At 47.0% G+C, this 22,538-nt stretch overlaps 1 protein-coding gene across 4 annotated transcripts; it reads left to right on the top strand.

The window, feature by feature from the left end:
- Positions 1 to 14,018: 14,018 nt before the first annotated feature.
- On the top strand, positions 14,019 to 22,240 carry ACKR3 (atypical chemokine receptor 3). 4 transcript variants are annotated; one of them, XM_048954147.1, is made up of 3 exons: positions 14,019 to 14,145; positions 14,931 to 15,330; positions 20,293 to 22,240. In XM_048954147.1, exon 3 carries the CDS (start codon positions 20,320 to 20,322, stop codon positions 21,412 to 21,414), a length of 1,095 nt encoding a protein of 364 aa, XP_048810104.1. In that variant the 5' UTR covers positions 14,019 to 14,145; positions 14,931 to 15,330; positions 20,293 to 20,319; the 3' UTR covers positions 21,415 to 22,240. The 4 variants fall into 4 exon arrangements, with proteins under 4 accessions (XP_048810104.1, XP_048810103.1, XP_048810105.1 ...); XM_048954146.1 differs by lacking the exons at positions 14,019 to 14,145; positions 14,931 to 15,330 and adding an exon at positions 16,124 to 16,144; XM_048954148.1 differs by lacking the exons at positions 14,019 to 14,145; positions 14,931 to 15,330 and adding an exon at positions 17,203 to 17,258.
- The last annotated feature ends 298 nt before the right edge of the window (positions 22,241 to 22,538 follow it).

Here is a 22,538-nt window from a genome sequence, read left to right as displayed (position 1 = left end):
TGAAACTGGGTGAAGCCTTTAGGCTTTGCCTTGATTTGCCCTGTGTTGGAGGAGCACTGTAAGGCTCTCTGTCCTCCTGCCCAGAGGTTCACAGTCACCTCAGGTGTGATAGGTTAACAGACACCACAAAAATCACAGAATGGCCGGAGTTGAAAAGGACCACGATGCTCATCTAGTTTCAATCCCTCTGCTGTGTGCAGGGTCACCAACCAGCAGGCCAGGCTGCCCAGGAAAATCATAGAATCAGTAAGGTTGGCAAAGACCTTTAAGGTCACCTAATCCATTTGTCAACTCATCACCATCGTGCCCTTGCCAAGAGCTTCATGCTGCATCATTTTGCAGAAGCAGATCTCCTGTGCTCTGAATTCCTCTATCAGAGCCATGGGTGATGGACGCCAGGAGCTCTGCCCTCTGCTCTCACACATGGAAACCAATCTGCAAGTGATCTGCCACCTAAAGCCACTGCTAATGATAAACATTAGCATAAGCAAAGCTAATTCACTGACTTCTCTCCAGTGCACCATATAATTGATTTCATCAAATGAAGTCTATGCGATAAAGCTGTGGAAGTAAAGGGAGATCTGCAACTCAATTGTAGTTCAGCCACAAATCTATTTATTTTTTATTTTTTGACAGCTTCAGCTTGCTGGCGAGGCCAGAAAGAACGGAGGTTTTACGAGGGTTGATATGCTCTTTATCACTGACATTTCATACCCTGGCTGAAAATGAAATGAAAACGTTGCAGGTATTTTTTGGATTAGTCACGGGAGGGAGAAGTCTGGGTCAAGACAGTTGTCTGGCTATGAAGAGCTTTAGCCCTGCATAAACCTAAGTATGCTTTTTATCTGTAAGTTTTGTTGTTGCTCCGCAGAATGCAGAACTGGGGAGGGATGAATGTGTATTCATTCAAACTGACAGGCATTCAGCTTTTGGTGATTCTTACTCTCTTTAGCAAAGTCATTGCAAGTCAAGGGTAGCTCTACACTTGGGCTGTGCTGGTGTACGTAGCAATAGTGGGCTGGTTTCCAGCAGTCAGAAATGGAGAACTGACCTTTAAATGTGCCTTCCAGCTCAAGTGATTCCATGGTTCTATGAATGAAGTCCCAGCTTTTTCCCATGACTTCAGCAAGTCTCTCCACGATTGAGGATAGTAGGTTCAGCCTGTCATTGAGCTGGTGACCCCAGTATGTTCCAGCTGCCCTGTCTTTCCTGGGTGCTCATGTTTTCCTAGCGTCACTCCCTACTGAGCCAACCACACCACTGTACACAGTGGTTTTATATTTCTCTCCATGCAGAGCGATTTATGAGGTTGTGATATTGGCACTCGACTGTGTATTTACCTTTTCTTTTTTACTGCTGCCTGCAGCTCTAGAGAAAAGCTGAAAACGTTACTGAAAGAGAGCTGATTCAACTCCTGTCTGTGCTGTGATCCCATGGGAATGTGGCGGTCACCCAGGATGTATTCCGTACCAGGACGTCCTTGCACTGAGCTTCTAAGGGAAGTGCTGGAAGGCGGTGGCAATTGGCAAAAGGGATCAGTGCATCCCAGTGCATCAGTGGGAGCTGCTAACATGCAGCTTGGCAAAAGCAAGCTTTAAGGATGGATCTGTAAATGGAGAAGGCATCAGGGTGCAAGGTAATGCTTGCTGTCTGGGTAGAGGAAAGGAAAACTGGGGGAGGGGGGAAGTATCTTCAGAGAAGCAACAGTAATCCATGAGAAACCAGCTGAGAAATAGAAGCAATAAACATAGTGAACTTTGAAGAGACACTGCAATCTCTTTTTCTTCTTTTTGTTTTTTTCCTGTCTGCTGCTCTGTTTCCTATTCACGATAAACACCATGTCCAGGAGCAAAAAGGAGGAATTAGACCACATCTTCTGGAATGCTTGTGTAACTGGAGGAATGATGGATACTCTCTATGAATGGCCACCGTGCAGAAATAGCTTGTGCAATACGTGCTGTGGGAGTACAGCCCATCCAAAATATACTAGTTAGCTTTTTTTTCTATAGATGGAACTGTTCTCCCTTGGGGTGCCTTTTTAAGAATGGCTTGGATCTATCCAATGGATATGTCTGCTACAGCTTTTGAAGGCTTCGCAGTGGATCTTTTGGGAAACTTTGATTCTCTTCTGTTCAGTTGTTGCTGATTTTCATGGCTGCAGTGGATGCAGGATTGGTTTAGGCCAAGCAATAGGCCTTAGGCTCTTCAGAGAGAGATGTTAAGGGAGTGGTCAAGTGAGAACTGGTGTCTCCTATCACTGATCTCGTCAGCCTCATGGCTTCCATGAAGTTGTATGAGATGTGACTGCATCATACAGATTGCTTGGGTGCTAGCTTATGTCCAGGTAGGTTGAAAGTGCCAGAAAAAGCAGTTTTGTGGGTTCGCTAGCTTTAAAGTAGTCATGTCACTATGATCTTTTTATGTCAAGGTTGCTCCCTTGTGAAAGGAGCTGAGATCACACAGATCAGAGAGGTTCAGAAATTGAAGGAGCAGAAAAACTGAGCACACCATCCAGAACCCTAAATTTCCCTGTGCGCCATCACCTTATTCTTGAACTGACCTGCAGACTGTGTCCTGCAGAGCTGTGCTTCACCAGCAATCCTTGTCCCTTCTCGCTTTGCTTACACAGCTGGTTTTCAAGTACTCTTGGAAAAACATACATTCAATACAAATATTATCCCTGTACATCCTCCCTCTGTTATTTCTTGTGTGCGGGATCAGCAGTTTGCAGAGCGTACCTCGAATCCCATCAGGGGCCAGAGCTGCCCACAGCCTATGAGAAATATTGCCTTACAAACTCCTTCACCCGGTCGGTCCAAAGAAGTGCAAGTGGTGACTGGGAAAGGTATAGCAGCCCTGGGATGGGTTGTGTTCAGTCAGGCTGTAAAAGGCACCGGGTTCTGAGAGAGGCTTCAGTCCACGGGGAGAGATTGCGAGGTGTGAGGTTGCTGGCTTTGTGCAGGTTATTACACTTCCATTGCTGATTTCTAAATGGAGTCCTGTTGCTGAGAGAGACCAGGTTTGTCTTTACTAAAAACTTAGGGGTGGGTTTTTTCTGTTCCAAGGCATGTATGTAACTTTAGATGGCCATCTCTGTGCCTCATCACCTCTGAGATTTTTTCCACTGACATTCACCTCGAGAAGCTACAAAGAGGTAAAAACTACAGTGGCTTGCCGTGTTTTTGCTACAGTGGCTCGCTTTGATATAAATCCTCAGGGTAAAAAACACCTTCCTTTTGCAGCGAAAGCAAAGGCTTGAGGGATCTTTCATGAAACAGGCTTAGTTCCTCTGGAGGACTGACATCCCCATTTTTAAGGCCTAATTGCATGAAGTCTCCTGTGATAATTTCTTAGACAGCAAGGGGAAGCTGTTGGAGCCAGCCTCCAGCATCGAGAGGCTCGAGCCCAGCGGGTCGGTGTGGTGGCTCAATAGGGCAACAAAGAGATCCAAAGAACTGAGCAACAGCGGCCCTGTCCTATGTGCTTACAGCTTTGATTTCTCATCCATTACTAACACAAATTCCTTGGGTTGATCAATATTAAAACGGCTCACTTAAAGGCACGTTTCCTTTGCGACTCGCCTCTATTTTTCTCATGATAAGGGAATGCTCTGTAGCATCAAGTTATCACTGCTTGAGAGAGGAGGCAGCGCTCATTGGTCTGACACGTGTTGTCCAACACTCTGCATTCTGGGCTCAACCAAGGCTGGACTTCCTACCTTCATGTTGGAGCTGCTGACGTACGCTTTCCTTCTCAGCTTTGTCCCCCATAAAATGTCACAGCCCTCTGGTTCCACTTGCTGCCACTTGGGTTCTTGTTTCCCAAGATGACAGCCATCAAAGGATGGCTGGGCAGCTGCTCAGATCTCCCTGCCATTGGGAGCTGGAGCCTTGCGTGCATTAAAGCTTTCCTGCTCCTCGGTGGTTCAGATGGCTTTGTGTCTGTCAGAGCAGGTAAAAATTTCTCAGGTTCTCCATCTTTTAAACCTTTATTTTTTATTTTTTATTTTTAAAAAGCTACTTCAGTTGGATTTGACAGCCCAAAGCCTGCAGAATGCTGGTTTGTAGGATTTCAGCCCCCACGCTTAACCTGACCATCACAGCCCCCTCATAAACCTTAAGTAACAGCAATTTTAAAGCCCTTTGCAGCATTGATTTATACATTTTTCTGCAGTATCAGCATTGCTTTAAAGGACAAAGGTTTTTATAATACAGTTGTAAATTATTTTTCTTAGTGTCTTAAGTGCCTCCTGGGAACGCCTGATCACTTGAGATGCTTCATAATTTATTTCTTCTCATGTTTTTCAGCAAGTGCAATAAAACACTTGTAAATACCCCAGGATGAGGATCGTTACAGATGGCACTGACAAGCACCAGGTTCACGTGGAAGTCCTTGTATCACTGCGTGAAGGAAAAAGAAGATAGGAATGATAAGCCTGAAGTTTTCCTGAGCTGTGTGACAGGTGTGAGCAGATGAAGTTTCTAAGAAGTTTATAAGCATGGTAATTTTGCTTTCTGAATCATCTTCTTGGGGTCCCCACTGGCATCTTTCTTTGCTGCATTCTGGTTTGGGCTCTGGAGGCCAGCTGCTCATGTGAATTGGTTAAAAACAACAATAACAACAACAACAACAAAAAACCAAACCAACAATAACAAAACACCACAGCCAAACCTGTGAAGAGCAATCAGCATCAGTGCTTACATACCCTAATATGTGCCCAGGTGAAAGGTGTTATCGCCCCCATTGCTATTCTGAGAAGCAGAAGGATGCTGGGAGTGGGATGGTCCCTACTGGTGGGACTCTCAGCTGCAAAAGCAAGTTTTTGGTGTGTGAGGTTTGAGTGAGCCATCTGTTTTCTCAAACAGTGTAATTCTTGGCACACACAGTTTTGTTTCAGAACTGTGCAGTTGGCAATAAGTCTGTTGTCCAGATCTGACCCTGGATGGCTGGGGCACGCATTGCTTGTATTCTCTTGAGCCAAGCCATGTTTTGGCTTTCAGTAGTGCTGTTTTATCCTCCTTCTGATGAGTGCCCCATGGGCTGTTTCATGTTGAACTGGTAAATCAGGTCTGAAAGGACATAGAAAGTCTAACTCTGAAGCTTCAGGTGTCACTCAAAAAGCTCAATAAATGTATGAAAGGGATGAAAGAAGATCACTTTTCTTGGGTGCTTCTTGCTGCTGAGGAAGGCTTATGCTATTTCCAGCCATCTCAAACCAAACATGAATAAATTACATTGTTTTCCATCACTTGAGACAGTTCTTCTCTCTCCAGCACTGACTTTGCTTAAAGCATTCTCAGCTGATTACTGAGAAGTGTTTAAAGGGAGTTTACTGTGCAAGAGCCTCCAAGCTCAGCAGCTATGTGTAGCAGCTCCCTGAGCTACTGACCACCCGATGCTCTGAATGACAGCATCAGATGTGTATTTTCTCTAAGAGCCCTTTTTGCTTTCCCAGTGCTCTATATCTCTTTCATGTCGTTTTTACCCGTAATGGCCTCAAACACTTGTAGCCACTCAATCTGGCTGTATTCCCCAGTCAAAGTGCTGTGCTAATCTGTGTGATTTGTTACAGGGATGTAAATGCTGGTTGAAATACTACGAGTGCATGTTTTCCTTTGGTGAGAAGGCCAAGAAGATTGCTGATCAGTAAGTAAACATAGAGGAATGGCCTTTATTTCTCGCTTGATGCTGGGATTTCTGGCTAGCTGCACCTCCAAGCATGCTTACAGAATGCCAACAGCCTCTTGTGGTAAGGCAGGGCGTGCTGGTCCTTTGACAAAACAGATCCAGAGGGCTTGAGATATCATCAGCACACCCCGTCTGCTCCTGTTAGCTCATGCAGAACCAGCAGTGGTTGTATTGCTCACGGCATGAAGTGTAAATACCAGTCGCTGAAGAGCATTGATCTTTGTAGCAGAGGAATTGATCGTGGCATATTGACCTGCCCTGAGCTCCTGGTAAATCACAAAGCGTTATTGATCAGTGCAGTACAGATGTAGTAAGTATGTTTTGCTCTGTGTAAACATACAGGGCCTGCTTGTGAGATCAGTTATGAGCCCCGTCCCAGCGACTGCCCTAAACTCATTCTCCTTTTGCTCATGACCTTCCCTGTGTTCTTCATTCAAGAACAATTCTGCAGCAGCTGGTCTTTGGTCCAGATGTTTGCCTGACTGTGGCTGCCTGCCCCTGCTAACCAACCACCTGCCCATGCGAATGCATAGCTTGTGCCTGAATCCTGAGGGATGGAAATGCCTGCCTAGGAAGCCAGGACAGCCCCTAAAGTGTGCCTGATGTCAGCTTCGTAGACCAATCTTGATGTGTGGGCCTCTTTCCTGAGCAATTAACTGCTTGGTGAGGATCTCACAGGCTTGTTGGAAGTGCCTTTTGACCTTGCTTTCATTCATCTGGCCACTAATAGCTTGTTCAGGGATCCAGAGGGTTTAACCCAACCAGCAGACATCGCAGCTGGCCCGGTTGTGTCCTGTTGCTCACAGCTCAGATTCCTGGCTTCGTGCAGTAATTCATAAATAAATCTCCCTTCTTCCCAATGCTACTGGAGCCAGCTCTGGGTGTGTGCTGATTACGCCGTGGTGGTTGACATCAGTATCTTAACGCTCTTCATTGCAGCCCCCTCAAAAAATCAAATGTATCTTTTCTTTGTTGTGTCAAGAACGAGGTTAACTCTTGTTGCTGTGCGAGAAACACGACAGGCCCCGGCAAGAAAAAGCAATCAGCTTGGAGCAGCTGCCTTGTTTTCTTTTTTGCTGGGCTGTGTTTCTCAAGATACAACAGCAGTGCCAATGATGCAACGTCTCCCTTGGGAGAGGGTTGGCTGAAGCATGCTGGTGGAGCTCCAGCAGAAAGCTTCACCCACAGAGGGTGGGGAGCAGCAGCTGATTTAGACCAAATTATGACTTAACCTTGCCTTAAAATGAAGCAGCTTTTCCTTTTTTTCTTTTTCCTTTTGGAAAATTGATTTTTTTTTTATTTCTGTGAAACCCAACTTTTTATTCCTGCAGTGCTTTTCTCTACCCAAAGGTTGCCTGTTGGAAGGCTCTCCACCAGCTCTATTGGTGGGCCAGGGAATTTTCCAGGGCTAGCTTGACGTTTCCATTAGGCAATGTGAGGCAATTTTCTTTCTGCTTTCTTTCTGCCTATTTTTAAAGACAGCCAAGCAAAACAATTGCTGGTGAGAACTTCAGTACCTGATTTGTCTCTATAAAACTTGCTACAGTGTGAGAGGGCTTTTCCAGAGCTATCTGCAACTTACTTTTGAAAGTGCCTTTTCTCTAATGCTGCAAGCAGGAGTTAATAAAATGGCTCAGGAGTCTGGTTCATTTTGGATGCCTAATTGGGTTTTGATTTGTTTCAGCTGAGACTTGTTAAATTTATCCCATGACCCTGTAAATATAATCTGCCTTTTCATCCCTAAAATAGTCACCATCTCCTTTCAAATGTTATTTTGTGTTTGCCTTTCTGGCTTTCCAGCTTTAAGTACTATAAACTCTGAGGAGCTTGGCTCTCTGCTTTCCGCTCTCCTGTCTGTGCTGAGGGCTGCTAGGACTTCACTTATCTGCACTGGTAGATTTGAAATCAGCTCCAAATTTATTTCTTGCTTTTCACTTGAAAGCTGTTCAGGTGATGAGCAACTTTTTGGCTACTGAAAGAATGGAAAGAGGCCTCGAGGAATCTGCTTTTTCTCTCTGACAAATGCCAGTGGAATTACGACAGTTGCTTTTATGTTTCTTTCCTGCCTTGTGGAATTCAGTGCCACAGGAAGGTGCTGGTGTGGACCCTCAAAAGCAGAGGTCCTCCAGGAGGAAAGAAGGGGCCATCCTGCCTGCAAAAAAGGCAAAGGTGGAGCAGGTTCTGCGTTAAATCCTGTGCCTTCCTCTCCCATAGCGTGACACCCATCCGCCTCTGCCCTCAGCACATGCTGTGTGCATGACTTCATACTGGCATGGGGATGAAACACCACCAAGAGATATTTTACTTGTGTTTTTAAAGCTCTAGGCTTCAGTATGAATCCATCCGGTAGCACAGGGAAGCTTATAACAGAGCTCATTGCTTTTTCCTTTGACGTTTGCTTGGCTTTCGCCGCTCTGCAGGCGTTTCTTATGTGCTTTGGAATGTGATTATTTGTGAAACAGTGTCATGGATTGCTTTTTGTGGGTTCTGCTATTTTTTTTCTTTCTTTCTCCTAGTCTTTAGTGACTAGCCCTACTTGGATTTTGTCTGAACCGGAGGACTAACTGACTTAACCTGGTGAGGAGAGATGGAATTAACATGGCTGCAGCTTTACTCTGCAAACTGGTGCATTCAAACAAGAGCTGAACTTCTTCCACATCAAATTCATAATCAGTAATTCTCCCTTTCTTCCCGTTATTTTTGTAGGTGCTGTCAGTCAAGCCATACCAGAAGGGCTCAGAGTGCTTCACGTTGCACTTGATACCTGAGCAGAGAAGCTGCAGGTAGAAGCTAAAAGGGTGCAGGTCCCCTAGGCACCCACCTGTAAAGACACTCCAGGCAGACCAATCCATGCCTCTCTTCTCTCATTCCTGCTCTGGAGGACAGATCTTTACCAGGAGCCTACTGTCAAACAGCGTTGGATGGCTGAATATTCATGTGCAACCTATTTTTGGAGCCAGCAGAGCAGAGCTGTTGAACTGCTAATGGCAGTTGAAAGTGTTAATTTTCACACTGAGGTAAAACATCCCAAATTTTGGAGATTTCGCTGGAGTCAGGGCCGAAGTTCCCGACAGCTTTAAAGTGTGCAGATGTGAAATGCTGAGTTTGAACATCAAGTCCCTCTTAAAATGCTTTATTTCATCTGGAAAGGTCTCAGACTTGGTGTTGCTTTGTCAAACTCAACTTTTTTTCCCCTCTTAGAGAGCTTGACTTCCTATTGCAGCTTTGTTTAGTTGAGTTTATGCATTCTTAGGTCTAACATTATACAGTCCGACTGGGAATCATGCAGTCACAGTGGGAGATGGGAAGGAGCGGAGTAATTTATTCTTTAAACAATGGGATCATCTGCGTTTGAGTGCAAGTTAGTTAATAAAAGGGGTTTTAGTGGAATAATAATAATAAGAGGAATTTTGCCTGGGTTTTGCTTGGAAATAGTTGCACTCAGATGGGGAATGTGGCCCTCAAGTTGTGCCACAGAGAGTAGCTTCATCTCTTATAAGCAGCTACCCTGGTCACTCTTGCATCCTTGATGGATGCATCCTTAGGGAACTCGTGTCACGTCCTCTGTGCTGTGATGAACTGGGCTGCTCTGCTTCTTCCCTGGCAAAGCAAAGGGAAGGGGGTCTGTCTCTGCGTGCTTGGGAGAAGAGTGGAGTAGAAACAGACTGGGAAGGCCGGAGGGCTTTGACCAGATCCTAGAGCAAAATGGAGTGGATAATTACTGCTGGCAAAAAGACTGAACTACATGATACTGTTTGACCTGAGATGAGCCCATGCTAGGACAAGCAGCAATTCCAGCCGTGTTTAGAAGCCAAATTAGGTATTGAGTGGTGCCTGGTAGAGATATGCTAGGTGCAGGGAAATTAGTGGTCTGACTCCCCTGAGCATGAGCTGGGGCAGGATTTGACCTTGGACCTGCAGCGAGTACTGTGAGAGTTTCTCCTGGCCTGTAAACCAAGTAACTGAGTGTTATTACGTACACGTGCACACAATAGTGCTTAGAGCCTTTCTGCTGAGGTCTTTCCTTGGGGATCCATATAAAATACTTCTCACAAAAGCTGCCCTGTGCGCAAACAGAGGAAACTCCATCTAGTGACGTAAAAAGAAAAGCCAACAAAACCTTTTCACACGTGTATGTGTATTACCTCTTATCTTACTGCCAGTCTGTTGAAGATATCAGTCCAGCTACGCAGCGCTCACCATATGTGAGAATTAAAGTGCTGCCTGGGAAGCACTTCCAGGCCCTGTTCTGTATTCTGCCAGTGCAAGCAAAAATGTCCCCTTTGTCGTGTCAGTGAATGAATATTCTTGTTCCCCTTTCTCCTTGGATTTATGTCAACCCTGAGTTTCAACCGAGTTTGATCTCCTTGCTTTATTGTATTGCAAACAGTAGTCAATAGCTCTTCGGCTTGAGATTGCCTGGATTTATTTTCAGGTCAAGTCAACTCTCCTTGACCCACATCTGAACCAAAATACATTCCCAGAAGATTCCCCCACAGGATATCAGTTCCAAAGACAGAGTGACATTGTAATGAGTTCAAGGTTTCAGTTCAGTACAACAGAGTCCCTGTTGGTGTGGGGAAGGCAAGCGAGCCATCCTTCTTGTCTCAGAGCTGGGACCTCTCCCGGGGCTTTTCAGAGCAGATTTTGTCATCCACTGGTTACTGCTCTTCATAGGACAATGCCATTGATTGCATCCCTAGTATTTGCAGTCTCCTGACTGGTCTCAGTTCTGTGCACGTGTGTATTCATGGCTATAATGTGTGTGTGTGGGGGGAATTTGGTGTGCAGGCTTTAAACAACTGATGGGTTGCTCTGCATTCATGATTTTTTTAATTCATTTTTCTTAAAGAGAACAAAAAATGGCATCTCCTTTGGGGAACTGTCTGGCACACAGGCAAAACCAAATGATATTGCATCATAAAGTAAAAACACTGCTTTGAAGAGCTGGGACAAAAATGGAATGAACTCATGAATTTATCCTGGATGATAAATCTTCCTTCAAAAGAAAGCAGCCTTATGTTTAGTACAAAAGACTGTTTATTTCTTCTATGGAAAAAAAGAAGTGGTGTAATCGGATAGGATTAACTTTCCAAGGGGCCCTGGACAGAAGCTGAAGTATGGGCTGCCTTCTTGTGCTCACATTGGATAATTTGAGCTCTGGAGTAGTCTAAGACCCCTCTGGCTTCCTACAGCATTTGGCTGTGACCAGCTGCCAGCATGACTTGCACCTATAGCCAACATTAAGAACCCCAGCAACGAGAGTTTCTAGAGGCAAAAGAAATCCAAATGCTTGGCTGGTATAAGCAGCTTGTCTCAGCTGGGAACCTGGCCCAGGTGTGGGTAGAAATACAGCCTTATTGGTGTTCTTCATCTCAAGCAGCAATTAAATACGTTTTTAGCAAATACCAATAATGTACGGCTGACTTAATGTTGCATTAAGAATCTTTGTGGGCTGTGTGTTCTGACTTTGTTGTTTTGACCGTTGGTGGTTGATGTTGCATTAGCCTTTTTAATTTCATCTGCTCAATTACCTAGGAACAGTCTTGTGTGTGCTTTTGTCAGTGGGAGCAATGATGCTTCCAATTTCACGCCTCAGTGGAATGGATGGGAAAGTTTTGACTGAGATAGCTGTGTAGGCAAAAGCAAAGAGGAAAGTGAGAGCCCAGTTTGCATGTGTGTGTGCTTTTATTTTTAATAGAAGTCCCAGGCAGTCCGAGTGATAAGCAAGCCCCTTCATTAAACCTTTCTGATGGACCAAGTTGAGTTCCCTGTGCTTGAGCTGGGTAAGGTTCTGACTTGCCTGTGTTGAATTATTGTGTGAGAGCTGTTCAGTGGTCATTGTTACTTTGTGTTGGTAAGTTTAGCTGTTTTACCCTTGTTCCTCCAAGTAGAATAATTTTGATAGAATTTGCTTTGATAGAATAATTTGCACGGCAATTTTTTGCAGGTAAAGGTCGTGGTCATGAACAGTTACTGTATGTTAACTTGTATGCACCTTGAAGACCTTCCCATAGCTATTATGAGAGCAGCTGTACAGCAGAACAACACTGAACCCGTTTGGGATGATTGGACTTGTGCTTACGGAGCTGTGTGAAGTCGATCTGAGCCAGTCTTGAAAATAGAGGCATGTGAATTGGAGATATTTGGGAGAGCAGCTTTGCTTCTTGGCTAATGCAGGCAATTACATTTAGGTGCCCAGGGGTGAAAGGAACATCCCTTCCCAGGTATGAGGATCCTATGGTTCCCCCAAGGGAGGTCCTCTAGGTTACAAGAAATTGGTTGCAACCAGCGTGGAGAAATTTACCACTGCTGAAAAAGTTTACAGCTTTACTGATAATTTTCCACTAGGTTTTTGGTTCACTGGAGTGCCTAGCACCATCTTGTTTCAGTCTTGTGCATCTGATGCAATACAAAATGAAGATACTTGTAGGATTCTGAGAGGGAGCTGTCATCTGGAGAGGAAATGGGCATAGCAGTGGATTCCAGCGTTCTCCATGCTTCAAGCCAACGTGGGGGAAATTGGAACCTGCATCTCCTATGCAGCTGCCCTAAAGGTAGGGAGAAAGGGAAGATTAGGTCCCATTTGAAAGGAGTGGAAGACCTGTGCAGCTGAAGCAGGGCTATAGTGAGCCCTTATTTTGCAGCTGGCCTTCCAGTTCTACCCAAACCCTGAGAGCCTGGCAATTTCTAGTGCTGAGCCCAGCAGCAGTCAGAGTTCCAAAGGTGCGTGCCAGATAATTCCCACCCAACAAACATCAAACCTGTGGAGAACTTAGTTGTAATGCATTCGTTGTCTCACCTGCTGTCAGCGTTTGCTAGCAGGCTAGAGAGCGTTCATAATGGGCCCAGTAAAAAATTACCCTTGGTGTTCATGTAATATTTCAAGGAACTGTGGCTCAATTGGGGTGACCTTCATTCTCAGCTCCCATGCGTGGGCTTAGCTCCAGTAACTCTGGTCAGGCTATGCTGACTTTCGGCAGCTGGGACTTGGGCCTTGCTTTTTATGTCCCTTATTCTACGCTCATGTAGTCAGTTTCCCTTGCCAAGATTATATTTGCTTTCCTTCCTAAAGGACTGCTCTAAATATCGTGCTTTAAAACAATGTGTCTTTTCTCCCCACAGAGAACAATATGATATGCCACTGTTGAATTAATATGTCTATGAAAAGTGAATATAATCTCCCCAGTAGATCCCCTTTCCAAAAGATTTATGATTTAATGAATTTTTTATTTCTTACCGGTGTGTAGCATTCAGTCATTTTACACCTAGCAGGAGTTTTTCCCAAGGAAGCAAGGCAAGGTAGAGAGGGGGGTTCCACCATCCTGATTCAAATCCTTTTTTTCCCCTCTCTGCTCTGCTGTGCCACTTGTAACACTCATTGCTGCTGCAGATTCTGTCAGAATCTACCCTTAAAATGTGCAGGTTGTGATGCTGGGCTGAGACAGTGCAATATGGAGAGAAGTTTGGAGCAGTGCTTATATAAAAATCAATGCCTCTGAAGTCTTCGTTGCTCTCTGCTTGACTGCTCTAGGCAGGATTTCTTGCTCATAGTCCTACTCTATCTTCCTTGTGGTCATGGTCCAGTGTGTTTTCAAATAAATTGCTATAATGCCTCTGACAGTAGATTATGAAGCCACAAATAACATCCGCAGGTAACACCTTTATTTAGTGGAAGAGGAGTTAAAGCAGAAGCGAGCTGTGAAGAAGAGAGCTGTTATAGATAATTATTAGCTATGTGGCTAATATTCCTAATTAAGCCACCAATTGATTTCTCTCTCTTAGCCTTGAAAACGGCGAATTGATTGCTCTGCTGGCCCTTCCCTTGGCTGCTAGGATGCCTGCTGTACCTATGCTTGGCTTTTGGGAAACTTGCTGGGCTCAGCGGCTGCAGATCCTGCTGGGATGGACAGAAAGTGCTGGCAGGGTGACTGGGCAAGGGGCACTGGCATTAACCTCTCTTATGCTGTGTCTTCAGAGGAGAAAGACAAAGAGCAGCTACAATCCTGGGTGGCCCCATTGATTGAGACGCATGTGAAGCGGTGCGTGCTTTATATTGTCTCCCTGAATCAGCACTGTTCATCATCACTTGTCAAGAGGTAAATGCTACAGGCAGTATCCTCTCTGCCTGGAAAACACCAGTCTCCAGCTGCAGGTTCTCACAGGCCTATTGGCATATGATACCTCAGATGCTGAAGCCCTGTGACGTCCCAATAAGCTCAGTGTGAGCACAACATCCCAGCCTGTCCCACCCAGCACCACCAGCACATATCTGGGTGGGCATTAAATGACTTAATTGTTTTCTGTTGAAGGGGAAGTGAAACTGGACTGTGCCACAGTCACGGCCTGCTGGACATTCCTTGTTTCCTGCCATTTCTCAGAGGTGTCTCCAGATGTTTTACAGAGCGAGGAACGTGACTGGCAGAGGACAGAGAACCTTCATGAAGGAGAGAGGAAGTGAGTGCTGCGTTTCCATCTAGCGGCCCGCTGGCACTGACTCCCAGGACTGCAGGAAGCTTTTTACCTTTGTGCACTTCATGTATCACAGCCTGATTTCCTGCAGGCGCCTGTCTGTTCAGCTATCCCTGGCTTTGTCATCTCGACGTGGGTGTTTGCACTCCTGGCCAGCACATTGTTCTCTGCCTGTGCATCATGCTGCTGCCTTCAGACACGCTCGGTGATGCTGCTTCCGTCTTCTGCTGCTGCATGCATATCCTCTCTTATGCAATGGAGAAATGTTTCCCTTTGTCCCCTTTTGATATGTGACATGCAATTCTAATGCCCCCCCTCCCAATGCACACACATGTAATTTGCCATATTGGTTTTCTCTCTCACCCCCCCCCCCAAATGTTTCTAACACTTAAAGCTGCCAAATTGCATTTTTTTTTCTTCTTAATCTATTGACTTAAGTGGGCAGGGCTTGGTGTTAGCTTCCATCTGCCTCACAGTTGGAAAAGGAAGCCTTAAGAGAAAGCGAGGGGGCTTTCAGCTCTCATTTCAGCAGGGAGAGACTGCAAGGGACGCTGTGGAATCCTCTATTCTATTTCTATTTCTGCCTGTTGCCCTGTTAGTGTAAGCACTAAGAACTTGTGCTTTTGAGGGAAAAGAAAGATACTGCTTTAATACAGGCTTATGGGGCAGGCAGTTAAAGTAATAACCCAGCTTTCAGCACTGTGTTGTGCCAAATATGCTGGGTCAAGTCATTCAGCTGTGTTTTCTTTTCCTTGACTTTTCTCTCATAGGTATGACAGTTCTCTCTATCTCCTCTGGTCAGAGCTCACCCCTATGTGTGTTTATCTTCAGCGCTGAGCACAGCAGAGTGTTGATTTCATGCAAAGCCCTGTGCTGCCCACGGACATGGATAGCAGAGGCTTGTGCTGGGAGAATCCTGCTGCTGAAGACAGCCTGCTAGCTGTCACCCTTCAAACCAAAAAGCGCAGCTGTGGAGCTGGAGGCTGGGGCTGCTGGCTTTGTCAAGCAGTTGCCTGATGTTCAGGATTCAGCCTTTAGAGTTTCTCTGCACTGCCTGCAGTCTGGGATGGCAAACTCCAGGTGTCAAGCCACGTTACAGTTGCTGAACAAGTTCTTGCTCTGTTCTCATGGCGTAAATCCATGTCCCAGGAGAGAAGGAAACTTGGATGGGTAAGAACTCATCTTGCTGCATCTGTGCAGGGAGTTCCTGCTTGATGAGCTGCCTCAGAGCTCGCATCTCCTGGAGGCTGTGGTTGGACTGCCTTTTTAACAGTGGTTATAGAGCAGAACTAATCTCACTAAGCAAGTAGCATTGGCCCTGTGCTGATCTTATCTGGGGTGCCCAGCTTTTCCGCAGCTCTGCTCGCTGTGTTGTAGGGGGATGGTTTTGTGTTGTGCAATTCTTTGAGACAGTGTTATTTTGCTTACTGCTCAAGCATTTCATCCCTGAGCACCGAGCAAAATCTGGCTTTCATAATGGGCTCGTCCCTCCTGCGTGTGGAACGTGTTCCCTGTAAAAGATAGCTGGAGGGAGGACCTGGAAGGGGAGCGAGGGCAGCGAGGGCTTTGCTCCTGCTCTTAGCAGATGCAAGAGAGGAGGCTGCCTGCAACTCCTGGACAGCAAGCAGCCTTGTGGTTGCTGATGCGGGATGGTATTTTTGGAGAGGCTGTAATCCTTGATGTTATTTTCTGGCGCACCAAGTAAAGAAAAACTGCTTGCTTTTTTGACCAAGGGACTCTGGACTTCTGCAACAGTACTTTTTCTTTTTTTTGCTTAGGATTTTCAGAGCCTGATTTAGCCAAGGGCACACACTTATTTTTAAACTGAAGCCTGTCACTGTCTGAACTCATCATACTTCAGTTCCGCCAGCATTCGCGGGCTTCAGCGAGCATGCAGAATTGAGGCGAATGCCAAAATGCTTTGCTCATTGACAGCTGTGAAGTTGGGAGGATCTAACTATCCTCATCTGGGGAAGGGAGCGAGGTACGTTTCATCTCACCTGCTCCATCTGTGGGACAGCGAGGGGCTCATCCTTCTGTCCTTCTCCTTCCTGGCACCTAAAACACGGTGGGATAGGCTAAAATCAGTGCATCCTTTCAGCTGTGGGAGGTGTCATGTCCACAGCTTAATCATCTCCTCCTTGCTAGCAGAGAAACTGAGGCTGATTAACGCTCTTTGCATGCAGGATGCAAATCTGATGCATCCGTGGACTCTGCTGCTTGGTGATGTTTGAATGGAAGCTTTTGATTGCCCACAGAAATAAGTTTAAGTATTGTTGGGTAAACAGAATGCATACTTTTTAATGGTGTTTCGCTCCCTCGCTGGAGCGTGCCCAGAGAAGGGCAACAGAGTTGTGATGGGCTGGAGCACGTCTTATGGGGAGCAGCTGAGGGAACTGGTGTTGTTCAGCGTGGAGGAAGCCCAGGGGAAACCTCGTTGCTCTCTACAGCTCCCTGATGGGAGGCTGTGGTGAGGTGGCAGTAACAGCAATTGTATGAGAGGTGATGGCCCCAGGTTGCACCAGGGAAGGTTCGGGTTGGATACCGGGAAGCATTTATTCTCAGCAAGAGCAATGATGCAGTGGCACAGCTGCCCAGGGAGGTGGCGGGGGACCCTGGGGCTGTTCCGTAACCGTGGGCATGTGGCACTGAGGGATGTGGGCATGGTGGGATGGGCTGGGGTTGGACTGGGTGGTCTTTCAGGTCTTTCCAAGCAGAACGGTTGTGTAGTTCCTTCACAGGGCAGGTGCTTAGATAGCTTTCCTTTAACGAGGAGAGATGCAGCGGGGATTTCAGCTGTAGCAGGCACGTCTCTTACACCCTCTCTTCCTTGGCGTTACTTTTTCTCCGCTTTGCGAGGGAGCAGAGGTGAGATTCCCTCCCTGCTGCTGACCGACGCTCTCTCCACTTGACCCAGCCCGCTGTATGCTGGAGGCATAAGAACAGCCGGGCGAGCCCCCCGAGCTGTCCCGGGCCGGGGGCGGGCGGCGGGGCCGGGCAGGGCCGCCCTCCGGAGGCGGTCTCCCGTTGCCGCTATAAGGGCCGACGGCGGCGGGCGGCGCTCAGTGGCTCGGAGCGGGCGGCGCGCAGGCTGTGAGGTAATCATGGCGGGCGGCCGCGGGGGGAGCCGGGCCGGGGCTGAGGTGGCGGAGTGTCCCGCGATGGCAGGGCTGGCTCTGCGGTGTGGGGTGACGCGGCTGTTCCTGGCACGGCTCGGGAGTGCGGAGTGTCGGAGATGGGGCTTGAAGCGGAGCGGGAGGTCGGGCTGTGCTGCCCTGCGTGCCCGCGGAGAGCAAAGCGTGCCGAGCGGGATCTGCCCGCTGAACATCGCTCTGCTCCCCTGGGCTCGGTGCTCGCAGGTGGCAGGGAGACGTGGGCTGTCCGCCTCTCTCCCTCGCTAACCGGCGAGGCTGGAGCCTGTGAACGCAGAGCATCTCATTTCCCTTTGCTGGCTGTAGGGGGAAGCGGCGATCTCTCGCATGCAGCCCCCTGAACTTAGTTGGGGTTGCGCAGGTTCAGATCGCAGGCTGTGCTTTGCAGAACCTCGTGCATTTCTGCTGGCGGATTAACCCCTGGCTGAGTCTGATCCCAGCTGCTCAGTGGGTCTTCCAGCGTCCCGACCCAACTGAAACCTGGGTCTTCCACTGGAGAAAGTGATGGGGACGTCTCAGGTCTGTGTTGGGATGGTGTTCCCTGTGACAGCTCTTTGGGAGCAGCGCAGGATGTCAGCCTTGCCCTTGCGCGGGGCTCTGTGCTGGCAGGGAGAGCTCAGGTTGCTTTGAGTGCGTTGAGGCGAGGTGAGAGGACTTAGCCAAACAGGCAGTTAATTTGGTTTGAATCTCAGCCTTGTCTTTCAGCGTGCCGGTGAGATGAAAGACTGGAAGGCTGGATAGGTTTGCAGCAGTGAGCTAGGTGCCCTCACGGGGCCAATTTGGGCCCTGTTTGTGGAGAGATTTGATCTCTCCTGGCTGTGTGCATGGCCCTCCTCATTGTTAGTGCCACCAGCTTCCCCTTCCAGAGGGACAATAGTGCCTTGAATCTTCCCCTGTAATCTCCCCCCCCCTCCAACCTCCTTATCTCCCTTTTCTTCCTCAGTTTGTCTCTGTGGCAAAGCCTGGCTGTGGCGAGGCAGGATGGGTGGGAGCTTTGGGAAGAGCTGATTATGCAGACAGAGGGCTAAGAGGTGCTTTGTGAACCCTTTTCAGAGGCATGAAGTTTCCCCAGCCCAGGTGCCAGTCCCCTGTGGGGACAAGAAGAGGCTGCTTAGTGCAGAAGCACGTCCCAACTCTTCCTTGCTCTGTTGTCTCCTTCCTATGTTACAGCATTTTAGAACTGATCCTAGAACATCCTGGAGTGGAGTGTTCCCTGTGAGTTTCCATAATGTAGGCTATCTCATAAGTCCCACTAAAACCTGCATCCCATCCAAGAGATCCTTTGGGGAGGTAAGGACATTGAGAGATACAGGTGGTTGAGTAAGTTGTTCCCCTGTGTGCTCTCCTTGGCTTGTTTCAGTCACTTGGTTGTTCAGTGCAAGCTTGCCCTGGGATTGGGAGCAGGAAGCAGAAGGATGCTCTCAGTTACAGGATTTACATCTTAATTGTGGAGAAGAATGAGTCTTCTGGCTATGTTTCAGGATGTTAAAGTGTCTAAAGGATTTTATATCTGAAAGAGGGGGATTGATGAGAGAAATGCAAGCTGAAGCTATCAGCTAACAAGGGCAGCGAGTGAGAAATGCTTTTCTTGACAGATCCTTTACTTACTGTATCCCTTGACAGCTTGCTCAGGCTGTCCGCCTTGTAGTGGCCAGACAGCAGAGTAAGAGAAAGCTACTTGTTGCAATTAAGCTGGGAGGAAGGATGGGCTGCAAAGCCTGCTGGTGTTACTGCTGTGTGTTGGAAGAGATACAGCTGCTGCACAGCCTGTGCTGCAGATGCGGCTCCAGGGCCTTCAGAGCTCTGCAGGGCGATCCACCTGTGCCATCACTGGACTCCAGCTGTCCTCCCAGGTTGAGTGGCACAAACGGGACAGCTCCTCCTTTGCAACCTGGCCTGGTGCTCCAGGGGAATGAGAGGAATGCATCCCCTGGTGTGGAAGAAGGAAGAAACTCTGGCTGGCAGGTGTCCGACTAGCCCAGGAGCAGCCTTGGGTGGTATTGTTGGCCCAGCGGGGCAGGAGGCCTTTTACGCTGCCCCAAAAGCACAATGGTAATTAGCAGTCCAGCTTGGATTTTGTGTGAGCCGTGTGGGTCTGCTGGGTCCCTTCTTTCTGCTGGCAAGGAACTGAACAAGTAGCCCAGTGCTTTGTCTGCTGTCTGCCAATGGGGGAAGGGGCTGAAGAGGCAAGAAAGTAGGTTTAGAAAAGAGAGAGGGTGGGGAGGAAGCAGTTGTTGTGGAGCCAGCTGTGATGGGGGGAGTATTTTGTAAATCAAAGCTCTCTTCTAAAAGGAAAACTTAAGCCCGGCAGATCTACTCAGCGGTCAAGCTCTGATTCTTTTTCCTCAGAGCTACGTGATAATCGTTAAACACAGGGGATGCTTTGTAAAATAGAATTGAAGGGAAGGAGGGAGAATGGAGCAGGATTTAAATTTAAAATTGGATGAGGGTACAAAGCCCCTTAGTTCCCCATTTCTGCTTAATGCAGCTGGAGCTGGACTTGACAAGATGCTTAGCAGAACTTGTGGTAAATGTTTTACAGTACCGTGTATCAGCCAGATCAATTCTACTATGCTTGAGGGAGTGCAGATAAAATGGCTTAAAGATTCCCCTGCTGAAAGCGATAGTATTATCATTTATGCTGGAGAAGACAGATTTAGTTGCCTGACATTTATTTGGCCACGGCGTACTTTGCGGATTTCACACCCGGGGATGATAGCCAACCTGATGATGTCAGACACGAGCTGCAGGAAGGAATCCCACACAAAGCTAGCGCTGTTCCTCTTTCGTGGACCAGATGAGTTTTGCTGTGTGTCTCTTCTGCTTCCTTTACTCCACAGACCTCTTTTATGAAAACGTATTAGCAGAGCAGGACATCGCTAAAGCAACGTGTCTCGCATGCGCTTTTTGGTATGAAGAAGGCAGCAGAAATACACCCATTAACCTCAGATCTTTTCTTTCGATCCCGCTTGTTCCGTAGGTCACTCGAAAGCTGAAGTAAGCAAACATGAATGCACTCGATATGACTTCAATCTTTGATTTTCTGGAAAAGGCCAACTTAACGGAGATCAACTGGATGTGCAACAACAGCGACTGCATCACAGTCGATGCGACGGCATGCCCCGGCACGCTCAACAAAAGTGCCCTGCTCTACACCCTGTCCTTCTTCTGCATCTTTATCTTTGTCATAGGGCTGGTGGCCAACTCCGTCGTGGTGTGGGTCAATCTCCAAGCCAAAATGACTGGCTATGAAACCCACCTCTACATCTTCAACCTGGCCGTCGCCGATCTGTGCGTTGTCATCACGCTTCCTGTTTGGGTTGTCTCCCTCGTCCAGCATAACCAGTGGCACATGGGAGAAATCACGTGCAAAATAACTCACCTTATATTTTCCATCAACTTGTACGGCAGCATCTTCTTCCTGGCATGCATGAGCGTGGACCGCTACCTCTCAGTTGCGTATTTCACCAATTCTAGTAATCGCAAGAAGAAGATAATCCGCCGCTGCATCTGCATCCTGGTGTGGCTTCTTGCCTTTTCTGCATCTCTGCCAGACACCTATTTCCTTAAGACAGTCTCTACCAGCAATGAAACCTACTGCCGTCCCTTGTATCCCGAGGAGAGCTTCAAAGAGTGGTTGATCGGCATGGAGCTCATCTCTGTCGTTTTGGGCTTCCTTATCCCTTTTCCAGTCATTGCTCTCTTTTACTTCCTCCTTGCGAAGGCCATCTCTGCCTCCAGTGACCAAGAGAGGAAGAGCAGTGGGAAGATCATTTTCTCCTACGTGGTGGTGTTTCTTGTCTGCTGGCTACCCTACCATACAACTGTCCTTCTTGACATCTTCTACAGTCTTCATTTCATACCCTTCAGTTGTCAAATGGAGAACTTCTTGTACGCCACGCTTCACATCACTCAGTGTTTCTCTCTAGTCCATTGCTGTGTCAACCCCATCCTCTATAGCTTCATTAATCGCAATTACAGATACGAGCTCATGAAAGCCTTTATTTTCAAGTACTCTGCCAAAACTGGTCTCACTAAGCTTATTGATGCTTCCAGAGTGTCAGAAGCGGAGTATTCTGCTCTGGAGCAAAATACCAAATGACTGCAACTCTGGCAAGAACCCTCCTTGACTCTCTGACTTTTTTTCCCCCTTTCCTTATGCTTGTTATGAACGGGGCATGAATTACAGCCTACAAAAGAGAAATAGCAAACTGTAATTTAAGAGTAGAATCAGGCACAATATGGAAGTGGTACCAAAACTAAGCGTTTTGTTTGTGTGTTTTGTTTGATCTCCTCCTAGCCCAGTCTGGACTTCTTGACAATGCTATGCAAATGGAACCGACTTCCTAGCAGACAAAGCCATTGTGTACCATAGATAACATTTGTTTCCAGGATAAGCTTTTTCCTTCCATGTGTAGATTCCCTCTTGTCTCATTGTATATGTTATTATATATAGTGTGTTGTATTTAAAAGCTCGAGACTTTATTTTCTGGCTATCGGTGTACCTTATACAATTGTATTTGAAAATGAAATATATTTTTATCATGTATTTGAAGTATATTGCTGTTGAGTGTATCCAGAGTGCTGTAGTCTGAGTGTTAGGCTGCCATTTGGTTTTAACTGTCCTTGCTAAGAGGATGACAATAAAAGGCAGTATGGCAATGATCTCTGATGTGCATCCTTGCTGGCTGGCACGGTTCATTGACCATAGCTTTACGTGGTGGTCGTAGCCGTGTGTCTGGAGCATGAAATGTATGTGCTGTAATATAGCTACCATCATGTTAAAATTAACAGTATTGTAAGAGTTGTTAACTCTTATGCCCGGACTTCACAAACCTGTATCTTTATGCACAGAATGAATGATCTTGCTTCTGAGAGTTGTCTCTATTTGTAAGTTATTTTTGTAAAATAAAGATCTGGAAAAACTACGTGTAGAAGTGGTTTGACTTGGTTTTTCTTGGTGCTATCATGCTTCTCCTTAGAAACCAGCCGAAAAGAAGAAATCACAAAGCTGCCTTCTAGCTTCTCTTCGATGCAGAAACAAACAGGTCAGTTGTTGGTTGTGTGAAAGGAATGTGAGATGGCACCAGTGAGTAGGAAGAGGGGAAGGAATGGGTCTGTGGAAGGATGTACTCTTTGGGAAGGTAAGGCTAATGGATTTGTAAGATTAAAGCTATTGGGAATAATGAAAAGCTGTGTCTGTAGCTTGGATATAAGCATCTAGAA

This window comes from Lagopus muta, chromosome 8 (assembly GCF_023343835.1).
Source record: "Lagopus muta isolate bLagMut1 chromosome 8, bLagMut1 primary, whole genome shotgun sequence".
NCBI classification, from domain to species: Eukaryota; Metazoa; Chordata; class Aves; order Galliformes; family Phasianidae; genus Lagopus; species Lagopus muta.
This window is presented reverse-complemented; position numbering and strand designations above follow the sequence as displayed.

Bases quoted from the DNA above. Each gene is read 5' to 3' on its own strand.
- ACKR3 (XM_048954147.1), top strand. From the start codon at position 20,320: ATGAATGCACTCGATATGACTTCAATCTTTGATTTTCTGGAAAAGGCC.